Below are 26695 nucleotides of genomic sequence, written 5' to 3' on the forward strand. Positions count from 1 at the left end.
CAGCATTTTGATCTACAGTAGTGTTTCCTCATCCAGAACTCCTGATGGATTGGATCTGTATGTTGAAAATAGGTAGAGCTTTTTAGTTTGTTTTAACCTCAGTAGATACAGATCTCAGAATTCCTAACATTGAGCAGATCCCCAGGTAATAACTGTCAGCGGGCTAATGCCCGCAAATCATATGCTGGGACTTGGCAGAAGGTAACTTTATTCCTAATTCTATACCCATGGCATTCTATATTAATGCATCTCTTCTCATAAATTTCTGTGGGCTTCAATCTTGGAAATATAATCTCAAATTGAGTTTATAATTATCTGGCTCTGCATACTTGCTACAGATGAATTAGGTGTCTCATTTGAAAAACAGAAACTCTTCTGAGAAATGCTCATTAACTACTGAAGGCATCATAGGCGACAATTTCCCAAATGTTTATTGCATTTCTTGAGACTAGAAAGGCTACTTAAATTACCCTAAAACAGATTTAGAATTAAATATAAAATTGCATCTAGATTTCAGACCAATAGAACAAGAGAAGTTGTCAAATATTCTTGTGAAAATTCTAAGAAAGAAAAAAATCTGCAGCCATGGACTTATAAGTCAACCAAGTAGACATGAAAAGAGAACAGAAGTGCATGGCTGTTTTTCAGTTAATCGCTCTCTCTTTAATATTCCTTCATTTTCAACCTTCATGTGTGTATGGATATTTTAATTTCAGGTGTGTTTCTTAAAAACATTATGTTGCTGATATTTTTCTTTGGTCTAATCTGCTTTTCACCACTTTCTTAATGGGTGAATTTACTCTAGTTATACATACATTAATTAGCAACATATCTGGGTTCATTTTTACCACCATATTTTGTGTTTTCTTATCCCTCCTTTTCTTCACATTTCCTTTTTCTTATTTCCCTGCCTTCCATTTGATTTAAAAGATTTCTGGTTTCCCTTTTTCTTCTCTGATGGCTTGGAAACCATGGACTGTATTTTTTATCTCTCTAGCGGTTATCATTTTGTTCTCAGATTTGTTGATACCTATTTAATAATCCCTTTCCAATATTCATCAAGGTTCGGTAGTGGTTCTGCAGAATTTTATATGTAGTCCCTGTATTTCTACTTGGTATTTAATATATTCCTAGTAAGAAATTATTTGAAAATGACTCTGAAGACTTCCGTATATGCGCGCGCGCGCACACACACACACACACACACACTAGTCCCTTCACAATCACCCACAGAGACATCCCTGCTCACCAGCCATAGGACACGCCTCAGGCCCACACAGTCCTCTGTGTTGTGCTCTTGAACCCCAGGCAGGAGTGACCAACAGTAGCTGGGAAAGAAACATCTGGAATCTAGGGCAAACAAACAGGCCCAGAGGAGGAGGAAATTTGGGGAGCAAGAGCACAGGAAACTGGTCTGAATGCTAGGCGTCCTGAAAGGGGGGGGGTCTGTAATGCATGATTCCTAGAGCAACACTCAGGTGGGGATTGTGAGCTTTGGAGGGGAAGCTGGCCCAGGGGATCTTTTCTGCTGCCACCTCTGGGGGTGCTGACGCTGTACAGCCAGGTGGGAGCCTTTGCTACTTGCAAAAACAAAGCAGAAAGATAATGGTCATCTTTGGAGGCAAATTTCCCCAGATTAGTCCATGTAATGGGATTAGACTGAAAAAACAAAGTGCTCACAGAGAGGAGAAGGGAAAGCCCTCCACCCAAGAGCCGGTGGAATCATCTCACAGTAGATCCTGGAGTTTGGGGTCATCAAACATAGAATATACTTTTGATGGGCATATGTGGAACATTTTGAAAAAAAGGCAATTGCAAAAATAAGTAGAGCATAAGAATGTTAAGAAACATAAGAGAGTTTCCAAGACCCTCTTTGTTTAGAAACAAAGAGATTGAAAGTAGAATCTCCATATGTAAATTGGTTAAAGAACATGATTGAAATCTGACAACATTTAAAGGTAACAGGTACAAATTTTAGAGCTGATGAAAATATGAGGCCACTGACCTATAAGGTAAAGTATCTTCCATGAAGAAAATAAATAAAAGAAAATCCATGCCAAGACACATGGCAATGGAATCGTGAAACAGAGATGATGAAGATAAAGCCTTGAAGGGGCAGAAAGAAAGGACACGTCAACGAAAGAAAATGACAGAATGATTGCAGACACTTCAATAGCAAAAACACAAGGCAACAGACAAATAATATCTACGAAGAGTTGGGAGAAAATACCTATCAACCTAGAATTGTCAGTCAGCAAAAGGATCCTTCAAGGATGAAGGGAAAATGAAGACATTTAAAGAGAAAGTAAACATGAGAGGGTTTTCTCTCTGAGAGACTTGTTCTAAAGTAAATTTTGAGGACGTAGTTCCAAAAGAAAAATGATCGAGCACAGTCTCAAATGCAGGCAACATCAATAAACACATGAAATGGTAACAAGGAACACGCCACGCTTTCTGATTACAATACAACTTAAATTAGAAATAAACAGCAAAAAATAAATTAATTTCACTTAGAAATTGAAAATCACAATCATTGCAGAAAAAAGAATGGGTCATTGAAGAAATTCTGAAAGATTTAGAACTGAACAGTAGTGAAAGGCTCTTGATACAATTTAAATAAGGAGAGAAATGCCATGCACCATACATGAAGTATAACACACAACACATCAAAAAGGTTAGCGCTCCTCAAGTTACCTACAGACCAACCAAAATCCCAACAGTGATTTTCTTTAATGAAGCATGACAAACTGATTCTTCTTTTTTCAGTAGGAGAATAAAGGGGATCAAAAATATCCAAGACATTCAAATCAGTTCTTAAATCTTATCATGATGCCAGTTATTATTATTGGCATGGTTGTATGTTCATAGTCCTGGCACTTCCCTAGCCTACCTAACATGGTCCAAACCTGTGAAATCTAAATATGCATTTTAGCATCCACCTTCTATTTTAGGTGTTAAAATAGGTCTATGTTTGTTTTACGCTAGCATGGGTTTACTTTTTGGAATGCAAGCAAATTATTTGCTCCTTTGCCAAAAAGTAGACTGAAAAATAAATGGAACAATAAGGACAGAATAGGAATCCTAGGGAACAGAACAGCATTTGGCCCACTCCTCTCCAACCAGGCAGCGTGCACCATGGCGCTATACGGACCTATCGCGTCCGTGCAGCTCTACGGGCGGCACGCCGGGATGTGGGGATGAGCATTGCCTTGCTCTAGTTTGACATGAAACTACATCACCCTGGGACTAAGCTAGATGGACACAGACACCTCTGAACATACGGGGAGGTGTAAATAAACCTGCACAGGGGAAAAAGTAAATCTCCCTCTGAGAAAAGAGAGACATCTAGCTGTATAAATAAAGAAGAAGGGGATTTGTAAGCAGTCACTGTGTATGTGTCTGAGATTGCCTCCGTCCAGTCCCCATGGTACACATGTGGCTGAAATCAGAGGAAGTACTGAGAGATCAATTGCTTTGTCATGCCATGGCATGGTGTATGTGAGTCACTTCAGAACTGGGACAGCGGTGCACTGGTGGTGCTCCAAGAGTGGAGCCCCGCAGCCAGACCTGGAAAAAGCGCTGGCTTCTGCATTCACATGCTCTGTACCCTGGACAGTAGCCAACCCCAGAAATGGTGGGCAGCTGGGTGTGAACTTCAGCAACATCAGTACCACCATACGTGTCTTCAGAAAACCACTCTTACCACCTACATTGGGCACTGGGAGGGACCAGGACGTCTCACAGGGGACCCACAAAGTGGCAAATGACAAACTGACCAAAGTCATCCAGGCTGAGGGCTGGCTTGCAGTTCCTCAATGAGCAGATGCAATAATCACCAAAGCTTTTGGAGGGCAGACATTTAGGGACTGGATGGGTGGGGAGTGGGTGGGTGTCACCAGGTAGAAGCAAAGCATTAAGAAAATCCTCTTAAGGCAAATTCCAAGTCTTGCACAAAAGCACCAAAGATGAACTTTAAAAACACCCCTGTGCATTGACCCTCAAAGTCAGCCATCTGCTCCTTCTCCTTCATCTCATCACACACAGGGTCCCTGCAGGAGGAGTCTGCACTGACAGGCTTCAGCCACTCAGTTTTATTCACTATTTAGCTCTCTGCAGTCTGAACTCTATTTGACCTGCATTTGATAGGACTATCACTTCTGATCGCACAGTCTGATTGATCATTTTATTCCATTTTATGCATCACAAACACATTGGACTTGACTAGGGCTGTATCCCTTGGTTTCCAAGACCCCAACACCACTGCTTGAAGCCCACTATCCACCCCTTTGAGTATTTATTTTTGGCTTCTCCTCCAACAGGAGCCTGTCTCTTCCCTTGCCAGTATACCTACTCAAATGTCCTGTCTTTATCTTTCTTGAAATTTATTTGCTGAGCAACGCCATCCACACCATGACTTCTACTACCACCCTCATGCCAATGACTGACATATTTGATTCCACCAACCAGATCTCCCTTATAATTTAAAATTCTGTTCAGCAGTTGGAGCAACAACAATGAATTAAAAATGACCTATTTCTTCAAAGAATTGCAGTCTGGGGATTTCTAGAACTAAAGACACTGGGCTACTTCACTTCTATATTTCAAGGGCACCTCAAAGTGAAGGTATGACAACATAATTTAGTATCTTTTCTCCTCACATATAATCAGAGAACATGTGTCATAAATTTTAACATCTCCGTAACTCTTGAAGCTTTATCTTCCTGTTCATCTCCAGTGTGACACTAGAACATGTACTAATTCACCCGGACATCTTTTACAGGTTCCTGATTCATAAACAATTCCACCCTCTTCCAGTTTACTGTCTCATGATCCCCTGGTGTTTCTATGCTTCAACTATGATCACATCCATACATCAAATCTTTTGGTGGCTTCGGCTGTTTCAAGACGAAACCCAAATAAGTTAGCTGTAAATACTGACTTCCATTGTGAATAACTCTTTCACATACACCACTCACTATGTCTCTGCAGAGCTGTCACCTCAGCTAAGCCGAATCACTCACAATGCCATTGGCGGGAAAGCAATAGTAGCGTCCCTGTCTTTAGGCGCTGTGACCCTACGGCCTGGGAGGCCCTCTCATCCCTCGTCCTAGCTGGCTCTCCTGCGTGCTTTGAGATCAGACTGAGCTTTACCTCAGGAGCGTTTCTCAACTGCCTCATCTCATTTAAGTTCCTTATAACCGTATGTTACCTTTATCACGACAGATGTCATAGTGCGGCCCCTGTCTCCCCAGGTAGGATGTGAGCGGGGTCTGAATTCTATTTGTTATCTCCAGTGCCTCGCACATGAATAAATAAGTAACAGGTAGATGAACGAGGTGATATCTTTAAAATTCCTGCTGGCTACAACATGCTTATTCTTAAATTTTGATGCAATGTTTTATAATTCTTAGAAAATAAAATAAAAACGGAGTCCCTAAGATTGATTTTAAAAGTATTTCACAACAGCAGAGAAATTTCAGTATGATGCAATACATTTTCAGGAATAACATTATTCTTTACAACAGTTAATATGCCTCAGGACTGAAACTGGAGTGATTTGCATTACTGTCACAAAGATCAAATTTCTTTTAGGGCAATATAAACACTTCAGATTTTACATACTTACAGTTATTCTTCAGGAAAAGCCACTTCTAAATTATATTGTAGGAGAATTAACAAATAGCCAAGCGGTCTTTAGGCTTTTATTCACCCACGCACTGCGATAAGCAGATGTGCGGCTCTGTCTCTGGCAAACATCTGGTCACTGATGTTTGTAAGCGCTATTACACAACACCTTCCAGTGTTTTAGTGTCATGTGAGGGATTGATATGTGACTAGACTAACCTAATATTCTCTGTCTGCTGCTCTCACTAATACAGGCTGGTAGCAATGGACAGGCTGAAACATGGTCATTATCGTAATGCCGTTTTCCACTTAAAACTGTAGTTTGGGTGTTTATGTGCATGTTTGTATTTACGTAGTAGATCCGTAAAAGCTGTTTTACATATTGCTCTATTTTTACTAGCAAGTGATACTATTTTATTCTGTTTTTTAAGACATAATTTGTAATATAATGCTAGTAACTCGAAACAAAATGAGCAGAAGTTGGAAATCCTCTTGGATAGTTCGAACATTGTTTAATGGATATATTGTTATTAATTTAAAGACTTTTAAATCATTTACTCCACTTTTTCTTTTGGTCTGGTCACAAACCTATCATCATTATGTTTAAATTGATTCTAAAAGACCCACAGCAGGCATGGGATAAGATGCAGCCTTGGATGAGGACAAGTGAAACCTACCTAGGAATATTTAACACATCAACATGAGACTGTGCAGAATAATATAAAACAACAGATGGTAACTACTGCCAAGTCTGCAGGTATAGTCTAGGGGGGAATGTTATGGGAACTTAAGGAAAAGAAAGGCCACCAAAGTAGGAAGAACATTTTATCTCAACAAGTTGAAATGCAGGGAGACTGGGACAAGATTAGGGCACTTCTCAGAGAAAATGGAAGTTACTGCCTAATCAATTCCCTTCCCCTAGTCTTGTCTCCTCAGTAGCCATGACAACTACCAGGTAAATTTTGATATATAGAATCAAAAGAGAGAAAAATAAGATGAAATAATAATTTAATTAATCACTCAATCAAAACGGAATTTGTAGGTTGCATTTAACTTACGACCAAAGTGACCACAAGAAATACTATTTTCCTGCCCCGGAGACACACCTACCCATGCTTCTTGCTCAGATGTTCACTAAAGATTCAGGTGTTTACTTTGATAGAGAAGAATGTTTGCAATAAGCACTTATTAAGCAATATGCCATGCTATGTACTAAGAACTTTGCACACCTTGTGTTTTAAATTGTCACATAACTCAGTGAGTTTGATAATATTGTTCCTAATTTATAGGTGAGAAAAAGTCACCAAGGGGCACAGGGCTACAAAGCCAAAGAACAGGATCTTCACCAAACTCTCTGAGAAGAGATACCTCCCTCTGAACCACAGGTTATATTTTGCTATAGCAAAACCTTTAAATCATCAGTTAAGAGGATCTGAATATGTGTGACTTCACGTTGAATCTTTGGTATTAAATACTAACTATTTCTGCATAAATACAGTCTATGCTAGACAGCAAAACCAGAGAAAAAATTTGGCACAAGCCCCAATTCTGTTTTTAAGTTATATGACATTTTTAAAGTCGATCAACTATTCTGAACACTGTCTTTTGAGTAATGCAAAAGTAATGAAAATAATTCAGCTGTCCATTTCCTAACATTGTTGCTCACATCATTATGAGGATGGAGCTAGAGAGCATTCATCCTGTGTGATTTATGAACTTATGAAATCACCTCTAAGTTTCTTAACTACTACAGAAATAACACACTATCTTGAGTTTCTACTGGCATATAGTTTGGGCAAAAATATGTTAAGATATGGGAATTCCAGGCACTGGTATAAAAAAATCAAGGCAAAATTTCTAGGCTGAAACATCAAAATATGCTGGGGGTGGGGTGGATGGAGGTCTTTCTACTAACATTGCAATAGGAAGGTCATGATGCCAGAGCAGGAATAAGCACAAGGAGTACCTCACAGAGGAGGTCAGACTGCCTCTGAGCTTTAAGCAAGATGGAATTTGCTAGATGGAATGCAGCTAGATTGGAATTTGCTAAGTGGAAGAACTTCCCACATGCAGAAAACAGCATCTGCAATGGCATAAACAGTGGTGACCTGAATGTGGTCCAAGATGTTTTAGATCAAAGTTCTGGATGTGGGAGCATCCCATGGGAGGCTGGACAGGCGGGAGATCACGGAACGCTCTGCAGCTCCTGATAGGGAGTTTGGAGCTCTTTCTCGGGGTGAACCACCACCAGTAACGGAGCTCAGTTAGGCCAGCATCGTGGTCAGGTATGAATATTAGGAAGGCCGCTCGCTAAACGCTTGGGTTTATGGGAGGGGTAACTCTGAAGTCGCAACACCCATTCAGTATCTGTTCTAGGAACTGACGTAAGAAATAAGGAGGGCCTGGAATCAGCGCTGGCGCAGAAGGGTAAGGAAGAGTCAGGATACACCAGGACACATTTCTGTAGGCTTGTGGCGGGTGACGAGGGAGAACAGTGGATAATTTAGGTTATTGCTTGGCGGACTAGGGATCAACTGTGCCATTGCCCCAGATGTGAAGGACAGAAGGAAGGTATAATTTTCTGGAAGGATACATTGATATTCTTGAATTTGAAGAGGAACTGGGCAGGCCTGTAAAAACGGCAGTGTGTTAAAAAATAAATGAGTAAGAAAGAAGTAAGAGTTAAGTATATTCTTCCATATGTTGACACTATGGCTAATGTTTGGAACACAAATATGACTCACAGGTACTTCCTTATGAATCTCACAGTTCAGCAGGAGAAAAAATCATGTAAATAGATAATTATAGTGCAATGTGAAAGAGCAACACAAGAGAGATATACACACTACAGCACTTAGAGAGGATTCTTCTCTGCCTGGAGACAGGAAGAGGGACGTTCTAAGTGGAAAGAAATGGCCAAGGGGGCAGTATTTAGAAATGATTCATCAGTGGTCTCACCGCAGAAAACAAACGGTATCATATGAGGTGATGGAGTATTTGCTGACACCACGTGCCAATCATTTCTCGATATGTAAGTGTATCACGTCAACATGCTGTACTTCTTAAACTTACCCAAGGTTATATGGCAATATCAATCAATCAATCAATCCCTAAAATTGTGACACTCCATATTTCTAACCTTTCAACCCTTACCCATTTTCTTAAGATTCAAATTAAAATTGTTATTACGTCATGCAAAGCTACACGTGGTTGGTTCTTTCCCCCTCACTGTCATCTCTCACTTCATCTGAGCGCTGTCGGTGCCCTTGCCACACCTGCCTTCATAGATCCTAAATGTGTTGTGCTGCTTTCCACCTCTGGACCTTTGCATGGAATCTTGCCATCGTTCATAGTGTGCCTGTGTTCTTAGCCAGCCCACAGTCCTCCGTTCTTCTGCATGGATGACATCCACTGACCTATCCATCTCAACTCAAGTGTCTTCCCAGGAAAGTCTTATCCTGTCTCATAAACTGGGGTAGGTCCCCTTGTCATATTCTTCATAACACTCTCTTCTTCTCTTTTATCCCACTTACTGGTTCTAACAAATTCATCATTTCAAAACCCTTACATAATATCCATAGCTAGATATTTAAGGCCTTTAAGACTAACATCCATAACTGTCTGGATTATCACTGGATTCCCCGAGCCAAGGAGGAGAAGCTGACTCAGAGCAAGTGTACAATACTTGCTTGATTACTAAATGCAAAAATGAACGAGTAAGTTGAGAAATATCATCGTCTTAGGCAAGAGAAACATATGCAGAAGCACAGATGAGTGTAATGGCAAAGTTTTTTTATGCATGGAAGACTTGTGTGACAGGAGAATGGTGGAGGACATCTGGATAAATAGACAGACAGGGATCAGCTTGTTAGGGCCTGTGATCGTCATGGTAAAAGATGGAATACTAAGTTACAGAATGGTTTTCATTGGGGGGTGGATACAATTTGGTTTTTGCTTGATGTAACCCTGGCAGTTATATGGGGAAAACATATCTGAATCAAAGAAATCCGACGATTACACTTGGCCAGATGAGACATGCCACGGCCTGAACAAGCAGCCTCAGAACGGAGAAGAGAAGCACCTGAGAAGTCTGAAGGCACAGACTGATGAGGACTTGGTGACTGATGGGACGTAGTGAGGAGGAAAGAGAAAAGCCAGTATTTCCATATGACTTGAACTTGAATTAATGGTGCTACTGAGCAGTAACAGAGACACAGGAAAAGAGGCTCAGGGAACTCTTCGGGATGCGGTGCCCACTGGGTATGGAATAAGTGAGCATATCTGGGGGATTCCTACCAAGCACCCCTGAATGCAGGATTGGACCTCCCGAGAGTGCAGTAACATACTCCAAGAATACCAAGGGGCTTGGGTTTAAAACTAAACAATCCTTGCCTCAGTCAGCAAAGCAAAAACTGACTCAAGGTATTGTTGTTCTTTACTGTGAAGATATCTATCACTAAGTTTAATTTATCATTTATTTCACCAGAAGTACTTCACAGGAGTTAAGACAAGTGTTAGGAGCAAAGGCATAGGATTTTACTTTTTGCAAGCTGGGTGACCCTGTATAAGTTTTTAAACTTTTCCAGGTTTCTCTTTTCTTCTTTCTGATATAGGAAAATAGTTATATACCTAACCGAATGACTAGGCTCCTCTCTGTGGAGTTCAAAGAAGAATAAGCTTACTTTATTTTATTTCCAGCTGATGGAGAATGAACTGATGTTGACATTTCTTTCCCTGCCAGTGGATCAGAGCAGGGGAGGATCCTACAGCTTTTTAACTCCAAAGAAATGTCTTGTTATGATCAGTAAGACTCACTTCCGGGTACTTCAGCCATGTAAAATCCCATAGTTGCACACCATCGAATCCCCCTCCCTCCATCTCCAGCCCTGAGACAAGGGTGAGCCCCACTGCTGGTCAAGGGCCTCACCCTGCTTTCTGCTTCCGAGGTCCCTTACCCCTCCCATCCAGGCAGCTGGGGAGGAGGTTAAAGGAAAAGGAGCCGAAGTCTGCTGTATGTTCAGTGAATGAAACTGGTAGTTGCTCCTTGACTATCGATGCACCCCTGTGAGTGGCAGGCATGTAAATAACAGTTCGCACGTTGAAGTCACAGTTATGTGAGCAGGTGGGACTCTCCTTCCCTGACTCAGTCTCTTTGGCTGACTTCTTAAGAATTCTTGTTACACTGCTAGGTTTTCCCTCCCTGTTAGCCCGCCCGACTGGGTAATGACCACGTGGCCCCCAGGGAATTTACACATTCTTGCCACACCAAGATGTGCGAGGGCAGGCCTGGCCCTTTCCGCCCTATGCCTCTGCTTCCGCAGGCGGCTCCATCCACACTCTACCCTAAGGAGTTTGAGTAAGAAGCAGGCGCCATGCTGTTGCTCTCCTGTGCTTCCAACTCCCAGGCCACAGGGGTCCTAGGGCACGCCCGCGGCACTGCTGGGGCTCACCTGGGCAGGCGGCATTCCTAGCTCTACCTTTCGTGGGAAACCACAATTCTCAGACCGGTTTTCTTAGAGAATCCATAACCAGGATAAAAATTCTCCTATTCTCAGATTCTGTGGATTTTCCATTTCTTATTAAATAAAGGCTGATGGGAAGCTGGGGATGAAATATGAAGCACGGCCTTGGTCACCCGGGTTCCAGACGGCAATCTGTAACACTCATGTTCAGAATTTCAGGAGTACTTTTTACCTATTTTTTTCAACTATGAAGTTTTGACCTAAAATTTCCTAGCAACAGGAAAAATTACATCCTGTTATAGTCATAATAATGTTTACATTTTTAGGGCTGTGGGTAATAATGCATAAAGGACTGAGTAGCTTCTGTGTATGGTTATTATTTTTGCTACTGTCCCAAGAAGCACTGACAGTCCCATGCCCTTTAACAAATGTAAACTTCTGTTACTATAAATGCCAAAAGAAAGTAAATAAAATGATCGTTTTCTATTGCTAAGAACTGATTATCAAGGGGAAGGCCTGATGATACACAGTGTAAACAGCCTGAATCTGTTTTCTCCCAATTTGAAGAAAAAGAAACAACTGGAGCAGATGGAGTCAGAAAGAGTGCATGGAATGATCAGCTCCTTCAGTTACTAGTCACATCATTGTATGCAAGGCACTTAGAGCTCTGCCACAGGCGGAATGCAGTTTGTATCCCCACCAAGTTCACATGCTGAGAACTGAATCCCCAAGGTAATGGTGCTAGGAGACAGCACCTCTGAGTCGCCAGGGCCGAGGTCTGAGGAATGGTATTAGTGTCCTTATAAAAGGGACCCCAGAAAACCCCCTTTCACATGTGAGAACGCAGTGAGGAGGCTCCGTCTGTGAACCGAGAGGCAGGTTCTCACCAGACACAGAGTCTGCCAGTGCCGTGACCTTGGACTTCCAGCCCCAGAACCAGAGAAGTAAATTTCTGCTGTCTAAAAACCACTTGGATTAAAGTATTTTCATTACAGCAGCTGAACAAAGACATGTTCCAAAGTTCAAATTACTTTTCTATAAAGCAGGGGAGCAGGGAAAACAATACAAATTTGTTTTGAAAAATCAAAAGATCCACGTTTCTAAAAACAGTTTTTATGGAATAGTGGATGATTCTACAATTTTAGAATGTTGGAGCTGGAACGTTAGCATGCTGGATGACATCCGGTTCCACACTCGCTTTTCGTAAATGAGCAAATGGAGGTGAAAATGAGTGAAGGACTTGCCCAAGGTCACATGGTCCATTCTTACTCCAGGGCCCACTGGACCATGGTGTTATGCAAGTGCTTCACAGGTGAGACAGCTTTCTCTCATTTTAGTACGATGCCTCTAATGCCTTTAAAAATGCCTATTTCTTTTATTTCTTGTCACAAAAAAAGCATAGATTCTCCCTAAGGTATAGACAGAGTATAAATAGAGAGGGTAAATATCCACATTAAAGCAACAGAAAAGGGGAAAAAGGCTAATTTTTTTCTGAGGTTCCACTATTTCAACATATTTAGGAAAGGTTACTGTTACGTTGTTTGTGGTTTTGATTCAGCCCTAGCCCTTTGTGTTTACTGTGATTACGTTTGTCCATCTGCTCATGGAGGACGGTGCAGTCTCTGTACCTATCATTCCAAGTGCCTAACACATAGCAGGTGCACTGGGGAAATGACTGTATTATTCTATTTGTGGCTTAGGAATGGGGGACAAAATGGTTTCAACAGTCTATAAATAGGGCCACAGTGAGAGAAGAAACTGCAAAGGATCCTATCAAACAGGGTATACCCATATTATCTTACTTAATCTTGCAAAATTGGATCAAACATGAAAACAAGTACTTGGCAGATAAGAAATCTCAAGCTCAGGAAGGCTGATTGTCTCATTTTAATTAAAAACTACACAGTGTCCTAAGTGTAGCTTGGATACAGGCTCACTGACTTCCCAAATGTGTTCTTTTAGCCACTCAGTTGCCTGACTCCCTAGATCCCAAGTCTTAGTTGCAGCCTGGCTGGCTCTAAATCTCTTCTTACTGGTGAGTCATGTCACCTTCTTACTGGTCATCTCGTCACCGCCAGCTAAAAACAAGGGTCTACCACTTTGACATTCATGGTCAAGAAAACACAATGAAGAGAAAAAACATGGCATTATCCACATAGTTAATGGAAAGGTAAAGCTGACTGATGCTATTTTTCCACTTAGTAAACCAAATACAATGTATATAGAAAAGATTTAGAGGAGGGAGTGAAGGGAAGTATTTTCACCATGCTTGCAACTTTTAAGTCTGAAATCGTTTCAAAATTGTTATTTTAAAAAGTACACAGAAATATACATAGCACCTGAGAGGGGGTTCAAAATGAAGACAGCTAAAGTCCATTATTGTTTCAGCATTTGAAATTGTTATTCAGGAATTGTTTTACTAGTTGACATCATATAGATTGAGTGAATGAATTATTTTCTATGGCAAATATATATTGTAATATACTTGACAGATATGCCCATTATGGGTTTGAAATTACTTCATAGGACATAACTTATAAGTTGATGGCTTTATAACTGATGCCTAATATGATAATGATGATAATATGTAAATGATGAAAGTAAAATTTTATAAGATTTTAAAAATCCAGGAGACATTTTTTGCTTAATTTTGTTAATAAGGGACAAACGTTGTTACTGGAAAAGATGTCAGAATATAAAGAGAAGATAAATTCTAGGATCACTGAAAATATCTCAAGGCTCTGCAATAAAATCACAAAAAGTGAAAAAAAATCAATGTTTTTGAGAAGTTAAGCCCTAAAGCAAATACATATTTGCGGATACTGGGACACAACACACAAATATATACACACATGTGTTCAAACTTCAGCTTTGCTAAGGAGATGACCTTGAGCACAGTATTTAAACATTTCTGAACTTTTTTCCAAAACCCTAAACCAAGAATGGCAGTGATGAAATACCTCACAGATGGGTTATAAAAATCAAATGAGATAAAGCATACAAAATGCTTAGAACGGTGCCTGGCATATAATCAGAACTCAATGATTTATTATTTTTATTAAGATGAACATCTTATAATGAGACTGCAGAGAGCAGGAATCAGTGTCTTACTGTATCATTATTTCATTTGAATTAATATTGAATGACTGCATATACTACACACTCTTCCGCTGGACAATCTAATTTGTTTAGATTGGGGGAGAAGATGTTTTATCTGATAAATCCAAACACTTTTGATAAGAAAGAAATTAATTGTTTTATGAATATGTCCAATATATGTATCAGAATATTTTCCAAAATAATTTCCCCTTTCTTAGCTCAACCATGTAAACTATGACCAACAGCAAACACACTGCTATTTCACAATGTTCTAGCTTAGCTTACAAGTACAATTAGTGAAAATCCCAATGGAGAGAATCAAGCAACAGATAAAATAGTACAGTAGATATTGTCCAAATGACAAGGTAATAACTGAATGAATTGAGAAAAGTAACTCTTTTCTTTTTCTCCTTTTCTTCCCTGTTTTTGATTAAGTTAGACCAAAAATGCATTTCTTAAAACCCTGCAGGACACCTGAAGTCATCTTGATAACAGAGATTCTGTATTTTCAAAAGTACAAACAAATGAGGCCATTTCTAAAAGGAAGTATGGCAAAGTCATACAGAAAGAAAAAACAAATGTTATTAAACAAAATTTTATTAAGTGACCTGGTCATTTAATATGCACCACAGCTCCTTAGCCAGGAGACTGTCTCAGATTCCTGTGCCTTTCAGAAACATCCCTGGGATCTCATTTATTTGTAACCAGTCTGAATGGAAGTAGTTCTTTCCATAATTCAGGAAAAGGCTGAATACTCATGGAAAGGCTCCAAGGGGAAGAAATACTCTACCCTTACCTCAAAAAATAAGGTGCCCTGACAAAGTCTACCTGCACCTAGAGAAAACCAGATGTCAATTGATAATCTGCTAGAAGTGTCCATAAGGAAGAGGCCAAGACTGAATAAATGTAAAATTCCAAAATCCACAATTCCATACTCTGATTTACTTAGATAAGAGTATAGGCTCAAATCCATATGAAGTTCTATTTTAATATGTGGACATCATAATTTGTTGGGTTTTGTGCTTGGTTTTCTAATTAGCTCACTGCTCCACCTTCCCCGGCGGCCCTTCTGTGCTTCAGCAACAAATTACTAGCAGTCTGTGCAACCTGCCCACAAGGATATTATATTTGTACCTCTCTTTCGACATCCCTAAAAGCAACATAACATTTTCTGTTCTTTTCTTCTCCAACATAATTTGTGACATAGCCAAACACCAAATCAGTAATGAAGCCAACCTCTGTCATTTCTTCTCTTTGTCAACTTGCTCACCTAATGTGTCACTAAATCTCATTCCCAAACTTGTCCTTTGAGTACACTGAGTGCATTGCTACAGACGCTACTCCCACCTCGATTCTTGAAACTTCTTATCTGCATTATTTTACTGGTTTTACTTTGGTTTTCTGTGTCTTTCACTACTCAATCCATCCTCAACATTTTGATAAATCACACACCTGCAACAGAGGTCTCAAACATTGCAATTCAATTAAAAACATTAGTATATTTCCTGCTTCTCCTGAACTTATGTTCTATCACTTACATGGCTTACAGGGACATTCATTATCTGAGTCAGATTATTCTTTCGTCTTATTGCAAGTCTCCTTTCAAAGTCACACCCTTACTTTCCAAAAGGTCTTGACCACCTGCTATATATTTTACCAACACTGTCATTCCTAGTGTCTCAACTCATTCCTTTACCTTCTATGATTATGTAACTCCCCTCATTCATTAATTTACTCATTTAGGTATTCATTCAATTAATTTCAACGGACAGCAGCTAATGCTAGATACTAATGAGGCACTGGCACTGGAAAAGTAAAGGTGTAAAACAAGGTTCTTCCCTGTTAAGATGTTTGGTGTGGGTGGAGAGAGCTATTTTTTTGCAATGCACTTTACAAGGGCGTGCCGGAGTGACGGCTGATGAGCACAGGAGGACACTACCTGTCGAGATTGTCGAGGATGCCACTGAGGTACGGGTCTCATGTCACATCCGGGAACACCCCAGCTTACCCTCTGGGTGCGAGGACTTTGTGCACTCACCACTGCACTCACTGTGCTGGGTATAAATATTTATTTCCTTAAATACACTGTAAGCTCCTCGAGAGCAGTTTCTGCACCTTAAAGCATTTTCAAATCTCAGCATTTAGTGTAGAATCTGGACCAATTATGAGTCATAATCTTTTATTGTTGTTAAATGAATTTATGAAATAATGCATCAGAGGTTTAGATCTGACCTCAGAGAGTATCATCTCACACGTGAAGTAATGTCAGCATTTTGACTGTATCATTAGGTAGCAAAATCCATAATACGTCAAGTGCTGGTCTCATGAGGAATCTGAAACTTAAGAGATTAAGTAAATGACTGTTGCCAAAAGTCACACAATAAGAAAGTTTCCAAGCCAGAATTTGAATTTAGACAATCTAGAACTATTGTCTATGTTTGACCATGTTTCATGAAACTAAATGTAATATACACATATTTATTATATGTAACTATGAAAAAACTATGAAGTTAAGAAAAATAGGTTTATGCAGATGACAAAATGAAGACTTATGCAAATAGACCATAGCAGCGTTCTCGCATGTTGCCAATATTTTCTGAAAGGAATGAGCATCCTTCAGTATATTTTAAAGGAAAGATCTAAAATAAACTCTTTTAGTTGAGTATGTATACTAAGTGGTGACCTCAAATCATTAGTGTTTTTCCCCTGGTAAGTAAATATAGATTACATTGAAAATGACTTGAAACCACTGAAGCATTTTTCTAGAACATGGTTATCTCATAGGCATAAAAGATTACATCATCCACAGCTACAAATATATCAAATTACATTCTCAGAACCACTTTACCTTAAGTTACTAGAATGTTGGGCTTTATGGTAGATTATTCCTGATCTAGAGTAAAACATGTAAATTGTTGTTGAGAAATAAAAACTATACCCAATTCAAACTAGACAGTGAAAAGTTCATCACAATAAACATAAATGCCAACACTGACATTTGGGGCAGGAAACTACCTACCTGATTTATTCATATAATTGTTATTTCTCCAATATTAAGAGCTCATAAATAATTCAGATAGAAAAGGTATCTAGATTTCTTTTGCTAGAAATTGCGGAAGCAGACAACAAAAAATGGAGCTGGCGGAGTCAAGAGGGGCAACGCAGAGCTTAGAGACTCAGCAGCCTAAAGAAACAGCAAGTAGAAAGTAGCAGGAGGCGCAGCACCCAGGGGTTGCCAAGGAAGAGGTATGCACCGCTGCGCACGCAAGTGACGTGAGCTGAAAGGACGGGTGGCAGGCAGCCATGGAGCAAGAATCCGAGACGACCATGAATGGACGGACAGAATGGAAGTGATGTAAGATGTAAAAGAGTTGTCAATGAAAGAAGCACGGTTGTATTATTTTTAAATGATCATTTCCTTTTCATTTAAAGTTGAGATGTGAATATTATTTGAAAATGATCATTCAAAGATAGCAACACCCACATCTAAAAAAGCTAGGGATAATTTTCTCACCGGTTGACCAATTACCTACAACAGCTGATCTGAGCAAGGCTGATTCACGTTAATGTCCATGGAAACCCTCTCTTTCGGACTTTACGTATCATTGCCATGACAACTCTCACCTCTGCTTTCCTACTTCATCGGCACAGCCACTGACCATTCCACACATTCTGCGTGGTTGGCCTGCAAAATCTGCTGAAGGAAATACACTTCCCTTCCTGGCCACACCAGCAAGCATATGAGAGTCTGGGGAAAAGGTAGTACTACTTTCTGTATTGAGTTTCTCTGTGAATCACTTAGAGAAAGTCCTGAGGGCCTTTGAAGTGCAAATTTCAGAAGAAAACTTGCCAGGGAATAGAAGAGTCTTCTGATTTGGGTTATGATCAATAGTGAACAGGAGAGGGGTGACATATTTATGACCAATATGTCCTCCTGCTTAAAAAAGTCAAGCTTAGTTCTTTTGTGGGTGCAAGCCCTGCTGACCGTGGTAGTCCTACTGTGTTTTAATCATTCTCTAACTCTTACGGCAGTCTAGATGAAGTGAGGTCTCTGAAAGAAGCTGGAAAGGGACAATGCCGTAAAGAGGTAGCAAAGCAGCACTTCAACCAAGTCAGCGTAGCTGTGGGATGGTGGGGAAGCTGGCCGACTGAGCAAGAAAGAGGAGACAGCACAGCTCTTCTGAAGCAAAGGCATCAGGCAGATATGCCACGAAGAGACAGAGGCTTAAAGAGCACCAGGTTCTGCAAATAGCTATTATTACCACAAACAAAAATACCATGATCCCATGCACATCTTTGGAAAGGATTGAAAGTTGTTATTTTGTTGGGGTTTCAGCCAAATTTATGCATAGAGATGGCATTCACATAAAATCAGACATACAGACATAAGCATACGTTCATAGAAATAGTGTTACCAAATTATGTGCAGGCAAGGTTTGGGTATTCTGCATTTGGAGAGGAAGGATTTAAAAAATATTAACTGACAGACCCAAATTATTACACTCTCCACCCCACCGGTGAATTCTTACATCATTTGTTTGCTTTCTATATCACTTCCCAATTTCTAATACATATTTTAAAAGTTAGTTTTCTGCTGTATTAGCTTTCTTTTGCTTCTAGAACAAATTATCACAAATTTATTTCTTAAAACAGCACAAAGTTATTATCTTATAGTTTTGGATATCCAGTCTGAAATGGGTCTCACTGAGTTAAAGTCAAGGTGTTGGTATGGCAAAGTTCCTTTTCTGGAGGATCAGGAGAGAATCTATACCTTGCATTTTCCAGCTTCTAGAGGCACCCACATTCCTTGGCTAATGGGTGCTCCCCATCTTCAAAGCCAACAATGGCGATTTGTGTCTTTCTCACATCGCCTCATTCTGACACTGACTCTTCCGCCTCCGTTTTCCACACTGAAGGACCCCTGTGAGCACCTTGAGCCCATTCAGATCATCCCGGATAACCTCCCTGTCTTTGGATCAACCACCAAGAAAACTTAATTGCATCCACAACCTTAAGTTCCCTCTGTCATGTAGAATAACATACTCACAAGTTCCCAAGTTTTGGCTTTAGATACCTTTGTGGACAATTATTCTTCCCAACATGGTCCAACTTGTGGTCCACCAAGATTCAAGTCCATCCCACATGAAAAATACATCACACCACCCCAAGGTGGCCCACAAGTGTCAACACAGCACAGCATAAACCCAAGGTCTAAATCTCATCAGCTCAACAGTCTCACATCTTGACATCTACATCATCTAAAACAAGTATAGATGAGGCACTGGGTATATTCCATTCTGAGTCACACATCCTCTCCATCTGTGAACCTGTCTAACTCAAGAACCATCTTACCTGCTCCAAAAACACAATATGGAGCAGACAAAGGACAACATTTATAGACATTTCTGCTCAAAACTGGAGAAAGTGGGAGGAAAAAAAAAATCTACCAGCCCCAAGCGACTCTGAAATCCATCTGGGAAATCCCACTTGGTTTCAAGACCTGGGAAAGAACTGCTGTGATTCTTACCTCTAGCCTCTGCGCTCAAGCCCCCACTCTGTGGCCTTGGTGTTCTGCCCTCTGACTCAGTCTCCCGTGTTCATGAAAGGCCGACCGTGTCTGGGTAGTTTTGTCAGCATGCTACTTCCTTGTAGATAGTTTGGGTGATCTGACCATTTTCTTCCATTTCATCCTATCTGTCTCCTTCAATTTAAGATAGCAATGTTTCTGCTGATACAACATTCTCAACGACCTCATGTGTCTCATGTGTATGTCATGAGATCCACTCTATTAGCCAAGAGCCTCATCCACAGGTCTTTTCTACATAATACCATCCCTATTTTTGGCTTCTGCTGAGATGACTGAAGAAATTTGAGTCACACACTTACTTAATCATTTCAAAGAGCCTCCTGTGAGACTGATACTCTGATGTTTTATCTTTCTACAGGATCAGCAAAAGGTTATCTAACTATACCTTCATTCTTCTCTCCATAGCATGCTTTTCCAAGCCCATCCCAAGGTCCTCTAAATTTAAGAGAAAGTTAATGTCTTAATGTTAGAATTTTTGGTAATCTGGTAAATTGGTAAGCCTTGGGTCGTTTTGGTTTAAAAGTTCTTCCTTCAATCTGTCTCTTCCTTCTTGTGTTTTCCTATAAGCATGAAGAAGAAACCAGGTTGGAACTTTAACACTTTACTTGGAAATCTCTGCAGTTAGATATCTAAGTTCATTCTTTAAAATTCTGCTTTTCACACAACTCCAGGACACAATTCTGGTAAGACCTCTGACTCTATCTCAAGGCCTCTCTTTCGTGTAATTTCCAAACACATGTTCCTCACTTCCTCCTGAGCTTTAAAATCAGCACCTTTAATGTTCACATTTCTACCAACAATGCATTTATGGCAACTTTAATATTCTTTAAGGCATATATGTTTTCTGTACCATGCTTCTCATTTCCTCATAAATCCTCACAGGCAACATTGTTAACATCCTACTAACAGTCTGTTTTAGGCTTTTTCTATCATTTTCAAGATTCTTCCAGCTTTTGTCCACTGCCCAATTCCAAAAAACATTTCCACATTGTTTAAAGCAGCATTCTACTTCCAGGCACCAAAATCTACATTTGTTTCTATTTCTGATGTAACAAATTATTATGCACTTAAGTAGATTTAGACAAAACAAATTTATTATTTTACAGGATATCAGAGATATAAACTGGGACACACTAGATAAAAATCAAAGTGATGGGAAAGCTGTTTTTCTCTTCTGCAGGCTCTAGGGAAGAATCCACGTTTTGGATTCTTTACCGCTTCCACACTCCTTAGCTTCTGGGCCCTCCCTCTACCTTCAAAGCCAGAAATGACCATTGGAGCCTTTCTTCCATCACATCATTCTGACACTGACTTTTTAGCTCCTTCTTATACAGTGAAGAACTTCTTTGCTTACTTTGCACCCTCCCAGATCATCTAAATTAACCTCCCTGTAGTAAAGCAAACTAATTAGCATTCTTTATCCTATCTACTCTCTTAACTCCCCATTGCCATGCAACTAAATATATTCACAGATTCCAGGGATTAGGTCATAAAAATCTTTATTTTTTTTGGCATGAGGAGCACGTTACTCTGTGACACATGATTTTTACATTACTATAGACTATGAACTCCTTGTAGAGAGGATAATTCTTGTACACACTCTATGTCTACAGTGTTAGTACAATAGATCAATAAATATCTGTTAAATAAATGTAAGCAGCAAATACAGCCTAGTGGAAATTAAGTTATTCTGTGCATCCCCTCTGGGAATAGTTACATGAGCTATACTTAAATAGCTATAATGGCATACAAATTCTAAAACAGGGAAACATTTTTGGTGAAGAAAATAACATTGTGGGCTCTTTTCCTGATTGATTACCTCATTTATTTTGCTTATAAATAAAATAACAATATGCTTTGAACTATCTGTAAATGGTTATGAAAGGAAATGTTTTAAAAATGAAAAGCCTAGATAATATTATTTTCTGCAGCAAAATATATAGAGTATTTACAATTTAAAAAGACTTCCTAAATATGCAATGGTAAGTTAAATGTTAGAGTTTTCTAGGAGATTTTTACCAAGAAGTCTGGAAACTAGAGCCACCCCAAGAAAAACATGAGAATGGAAAATGGAGATAAAGCATATGCATTATTTCTCTCTTCCATTTTGTTCCTTGAATGTTTGTCTTGCTCAAAGGACGCAATCTCCCTTTAGGACAATTTAAGTGAAGGGTGGATGCTGGTCCTTTGACAATGAGACTATTGTGCTCTTGAGTGAGAGGTGATGTTATGACGAAGGAGGCATGGGTGCATCTGTTCCACAGACACCCTTGTGCAAGTTAGTAAACAGTACCTATTTCTGCGTATGGCTCTGCTCTGGAGCATCTGAATGGGAAGGACATCGGCCTTTCTCTCTGGCTTAACAGCATGCTCTTAGTGTGCACCACTGTACACAGAAGTCCTGGAGAGGTGGATGATGTTGGTAACTAGAGGCAACTGGCATCGTAAGAAAAAGTCAAACAGATGTGTGTTAGGAAGGAGGGTTAACTGGATCTATGAGAAAGAAATGAAAGTTTTCCCTTAAGTATTTAGCACCTAAGCCACAGGTTTCAAACCATGAAAGCATTATGCACACATGACAGCATTATGCACACAACTGACCATGTCAGTAATGTCAGCAGATATTTGAGAGGAAGCAGGAAATGAATCACACACTTCAGGCTCAGAGGGGTTGAAAGGCAGTTTTATACTATAGTTGGAGGGCGGGACGGCCAATCTGCCTCTTTGGTCACTGCGCACTGAAAGGCATTTCAGACAATGTGGGAAAGATGAATTTTTAAATTCATACACCAGCTAATGGTGAAATGTGGATGATATAGTATTATCCTTTAATTAAATTTCTTAATATAACTACACTAAAAGTACTTGCAATATGTGATGTAATTAAAGTCATAATCTCTACCCTTTGTAGGTGTACCAGCAAGTGGTCATGTAACTATAAACAAGCAGTAGGTTAACTTCTACACAAAGTTCATAAACCTGGACAACACATTTTTCTCTAGATCTTTGGTTTCTTTGTCTTTAAAATGAAAAGGCTAAATGAGAGGAACTCCACAGTGTCTTTCAGAACTAAAAAACAAAACCACCTCTATAGTAGAAATATATAGACTGAGACTCCATGTGGCATAGTCCCAAACATCTCATATTAAAAGCATGTAGTCCAGCAATTAACCGCTAAATAAACATAAACTAATAAATAGAGCCTAAACACTTCTCTGCCTCTCCTGGAAACAAGAAGGCAAGGAAGGCATTCTTTCTGCACAGGACACTTCTTAAAAATCTGCCTTCTCCTTTGTTATTGCCTTCAATATTCTCTGCACAGATGGGAGCTAATCCTGGAAATTTTCTCTCCCACTCTCAACTTCTCTCCTGAACACCCACCTAGACCAAACATCATCTTTCTCTCTCTCTTTATTCCTCATCTTGCCTCTAAACCCTCTTTAGTATAGATCAGATCAAATCACAGGCTGGGTCAGAGTAAGGGATAAATAAAATTGTCTTCACATGAATATCATTGGTACCTATTACATGTTGATGATTGTGTCCATTCTGTGATTCTCTAAGTTTTTTTACTTCATTTCTTTAAAAAACATGTCTCAAGAAGAAATATGAGAGGGTGGTTCAAGATCCTGAACTCACCTCCATCCACAGACACGCCAAATGTACAGCGACAGAAAACAATTCTCTGAGAAAAACACCTGAAAACTAGCTGAACATCTCCTCCACAACAAAGGACAGAAAGTCCTCATTGAAAGGATAGAAAAGGCACATGCACAGGCTGATACACGTGAGCCTTGTGGTGACCACAAAGTGAAAACCTATTGCAGGTACACAAAAAGTAATGAAAGTGGGATCTAAATGTAACATTAAAGCAAGGTGTCAAATTACAAGGAGAAAGATCAGGAGAAGAAATAAACAGAGAGAAACTACAAAACAGCCAGAAAACAATTAATAAAATGGCAGTAAGTACACACTTATCTCTAATTACTTTAAGCATAAATGGACTAAATTCTTTAATCAGACATATTTAGTACAAAATAGAAAACAAAGAACAACAACAAAAAAAGAAAAACAAGACCCATCTATATTCTGCTTTAAGAGATTCACCTCAGATGTAAGGATACACAAAGTCTGAAAGTAAAGGGAGAGAAAAGATGATTCATGCAAATGAGAACCAGAAGAAAGCTGGGGTAGCTGTTCTCATGTCACACAAAATAGAATTTTAAACAAAAACTGTAATAAAAGAAAAAGACGAGAATTACATAATGATAAAGCGGTCAATCCAGCAAAATACAATATTTGTAAATATTTATGCCCCCAACACAGGAATATCTAAATATATAAAGCAAATATTATCAGATCTAAAGAAGTCAACAGCAAATAATAATAGTAGGGAAGCTTAATATCCCACTTTTTCGCAATGGATAGATCATCCAGACAGAAAATCAATAAGAAACATCGACCTTAAATGACACTTTAGACCACATGAACTTAAGAGAATATACAAAATATTCCACCCAAAAGCAGCAGAAGATACATTTTTCTCAGGCACATGGATTATTTTCCATAGTAGATCATAAGTTAGGCCACAAAGCAAGTCTCATATACTTTAAGAAGACTGTTATTATATCAAGCATCTTTTTGGACTATAATGGTGCGAAGCTGAAAATTAAACCAAAAAGGAAACTGGAAAAACCACAAATATGTGGAGATTAAACACCCTGGTACTGAATAACCAATGGATCAAGGAAGAAATCTAAAAGAAAATTTTTAAAAATTCCTTGAGATAAATGGAAATAAAAATACAATATACCAAAATCTATGGGTACAGCAAAATCAGTTGTAAGAGAGAAGTTATAGTTCATAGCTACACAGACCTACCTCAAGCTCAAGAAACAAGAAAAATCTCAAAGAATTTAGCTTTACACCTAATGAAAAAGAGGAACAAATGAAGCCCAAAGGTAGCTGAAGGAAGGAAATAATAAAGACCAGAGCAGAAATATATGAAATAGACACTAACAGACAATACAAAGATCAATGACACTAAGAGGTATTTCTTTGAAATGATAAAAATAATTGATAGGCTTTTAGCTGGAACTCACTAAATAAAAGAGAGAGGGCTCAAAAAAAAAATCTGAAGTGAGAGGGGAAGTTACAACTGACTTGATACTGAAGAAATACAGAGGACCATAAAAGACTATGATGAACAATTATACACCAACAAATATGACAATCTAGAAGAAATAGATAAATTCCCAGAAACATAAAATCTTCCAAGATGGAATCATGAAGTAGAAAATCTACCAATTAATAGCAAGGAGACTCAATCAGTAATGAAAACCTCCCAGCAAACCAAAGTCTTGAACCAGATGTTTACACTGGTGAATTCTACCATTCAAAGAAGATTCAATACCTATTCTCAAACTTTCAAAAACAGGAAGACAAGTGAAGACTTCCAAATTCATTTTATGAGGCCAGCATTACCCTAATACCAAAACCAGAGAAAGACACAGCAAAAAAAGAAAATTAAGGCCAAATTCTCAGATAAATGTAGATGCAAAAATCCTCAAAAAAAAAATATTAGTGAACTGAATTCACCAATCCATTAAAAGGATTATACACCATGATCAAGTTGGATTTATTCCAGGGATGTAGAGATTGTTTTAACATACATAAATCAATCAATGTGATAACCACATTAACAAAATGAAGGATAAAAATCATATCATCATCTCAATAGATGCAGAAAAAGCATTGGACAAAATTCAACATCCATTTATGATAAAAATTCTTAAAAGATTGGAGGGTATATATCCCAACATAAAAAAAGGCCATATAAGACAAACCCATAGGTAACATCATACTAAATGGTGAAAAGCTGAGATCAGAAACAAGACAGGGATGTCCACGCTCACCCTTTTTATTCCAGATAGTATTGGAAGTCCCAGTTGAAAAATAAATAAATGAAAGGCATCCCAATTGGAAAGGAAGAAGCAAAACTGTCACTATTTATGGACAACATGATTTTATATATAGAAAACCCTAAAAACTCCACCAAAAAAACTGTAGAACTCATAGGTAACTCAGTAAAGTTGTTGGATACAAAATCATACACAACAGACAAAAATATGTTGTGTTTTTACATACTAACAATGAACTATAAGGAGGAGACATTAAGAAAACAATCCTATTAACAATTGAATCTGAAAGAAGTAAATACGTAGGAATAAATTTAACAAAGAAAATGAAAGAGCCTGTACACTGAAAACTGTTAAGACACTGATGAAAGAAACTGAAGAAGACACAAATTAACAGAAAGAATTCCCACGCTCATGGAATAGAATAATATTGTTAAAACGTTCATATTACCCAAAGCAATCTATAGATTCAATGCAACCCCAATAGCATTTTTCACCGCAATAAAACGAATGACCCTAAAATTTGCATGGAACCACAAAAAATCCCAAATAGCCAAACTAATCTTGATAAAGAAGAACAAATTTGGAGGTATTGCCTTCCTTGATTTCAAAGAGTATTGCAAAGGTATAGCAATCAAAACAGTAGAGTATTGATACAAAATCAGATACGTAGATCAGTGGAACAGAATAGAGAGCCCAGAAATAAACTCATGCATATATGGTCAATTAATTTATGGCAAAGGAAACAAGAATATACAATGGGGAAAGGATAGTCTTGTCAATAAAACGGTATTGGAAAAACTGGACAGTCACAAGCAAAAGAATGAAACTGGACCACTATTTAATACCATGCACAAAATTTGACTCAAAATTGATTAAAGATAAATGTAAGAATAGAAATCCTAAAACTCCTAGAAGAAACCACAGATGTGTTTCTTAGTATCCTTAGTATGACTCTTGGTGATAATTTTTTGACTCTGACTCCAAAAGCAATGGAAACAAAA

General features: G+C 38.9%; 1 protein-coding gene across 6 annotated transcripts in view; it reads right to left on the reverse strand.

Annotated features, from left to right (window-relative positions):
• Window positions 1-26695, reverse strand: part of NETO1 (neuropilin and tolloid like 1) — a 96088-nt gene that overhangs the window by 54148 nt on the left and 15245 nt on the right. Inside the window, exon 5 of one of the 6 annotated variants that reach the window (XM_073213217.1) lies at window positions 21884-22209. The exons of the other annotated variants lie outside the window; for them this stretch is intronic. Coding sequence (XP_073069318.1) covers window positions 22133-22209 — 77 coding nt within the window. The 3' untranslated portion in view covers window positions 21884-22132. Of the gene's footprint in view, window positions 1-21883; window positions 22210-26695 lie in introns of those variants that run through there. 6 annotated transcript variants of the gene reach the window in all.

Source organism: Manis javanica, chromosome 9, assembly GCF_040802235.1.
Source record: "Manis javanica isolate MJ-LG chromosome 9, MJ_LKY, whole genome shotgun sequence".
Taxonomy (NCBI): Eukaryota; Metazoa; Chordata; class Mammalia; order Pholidota; family Manidae; genus Manis; species Manis javanica.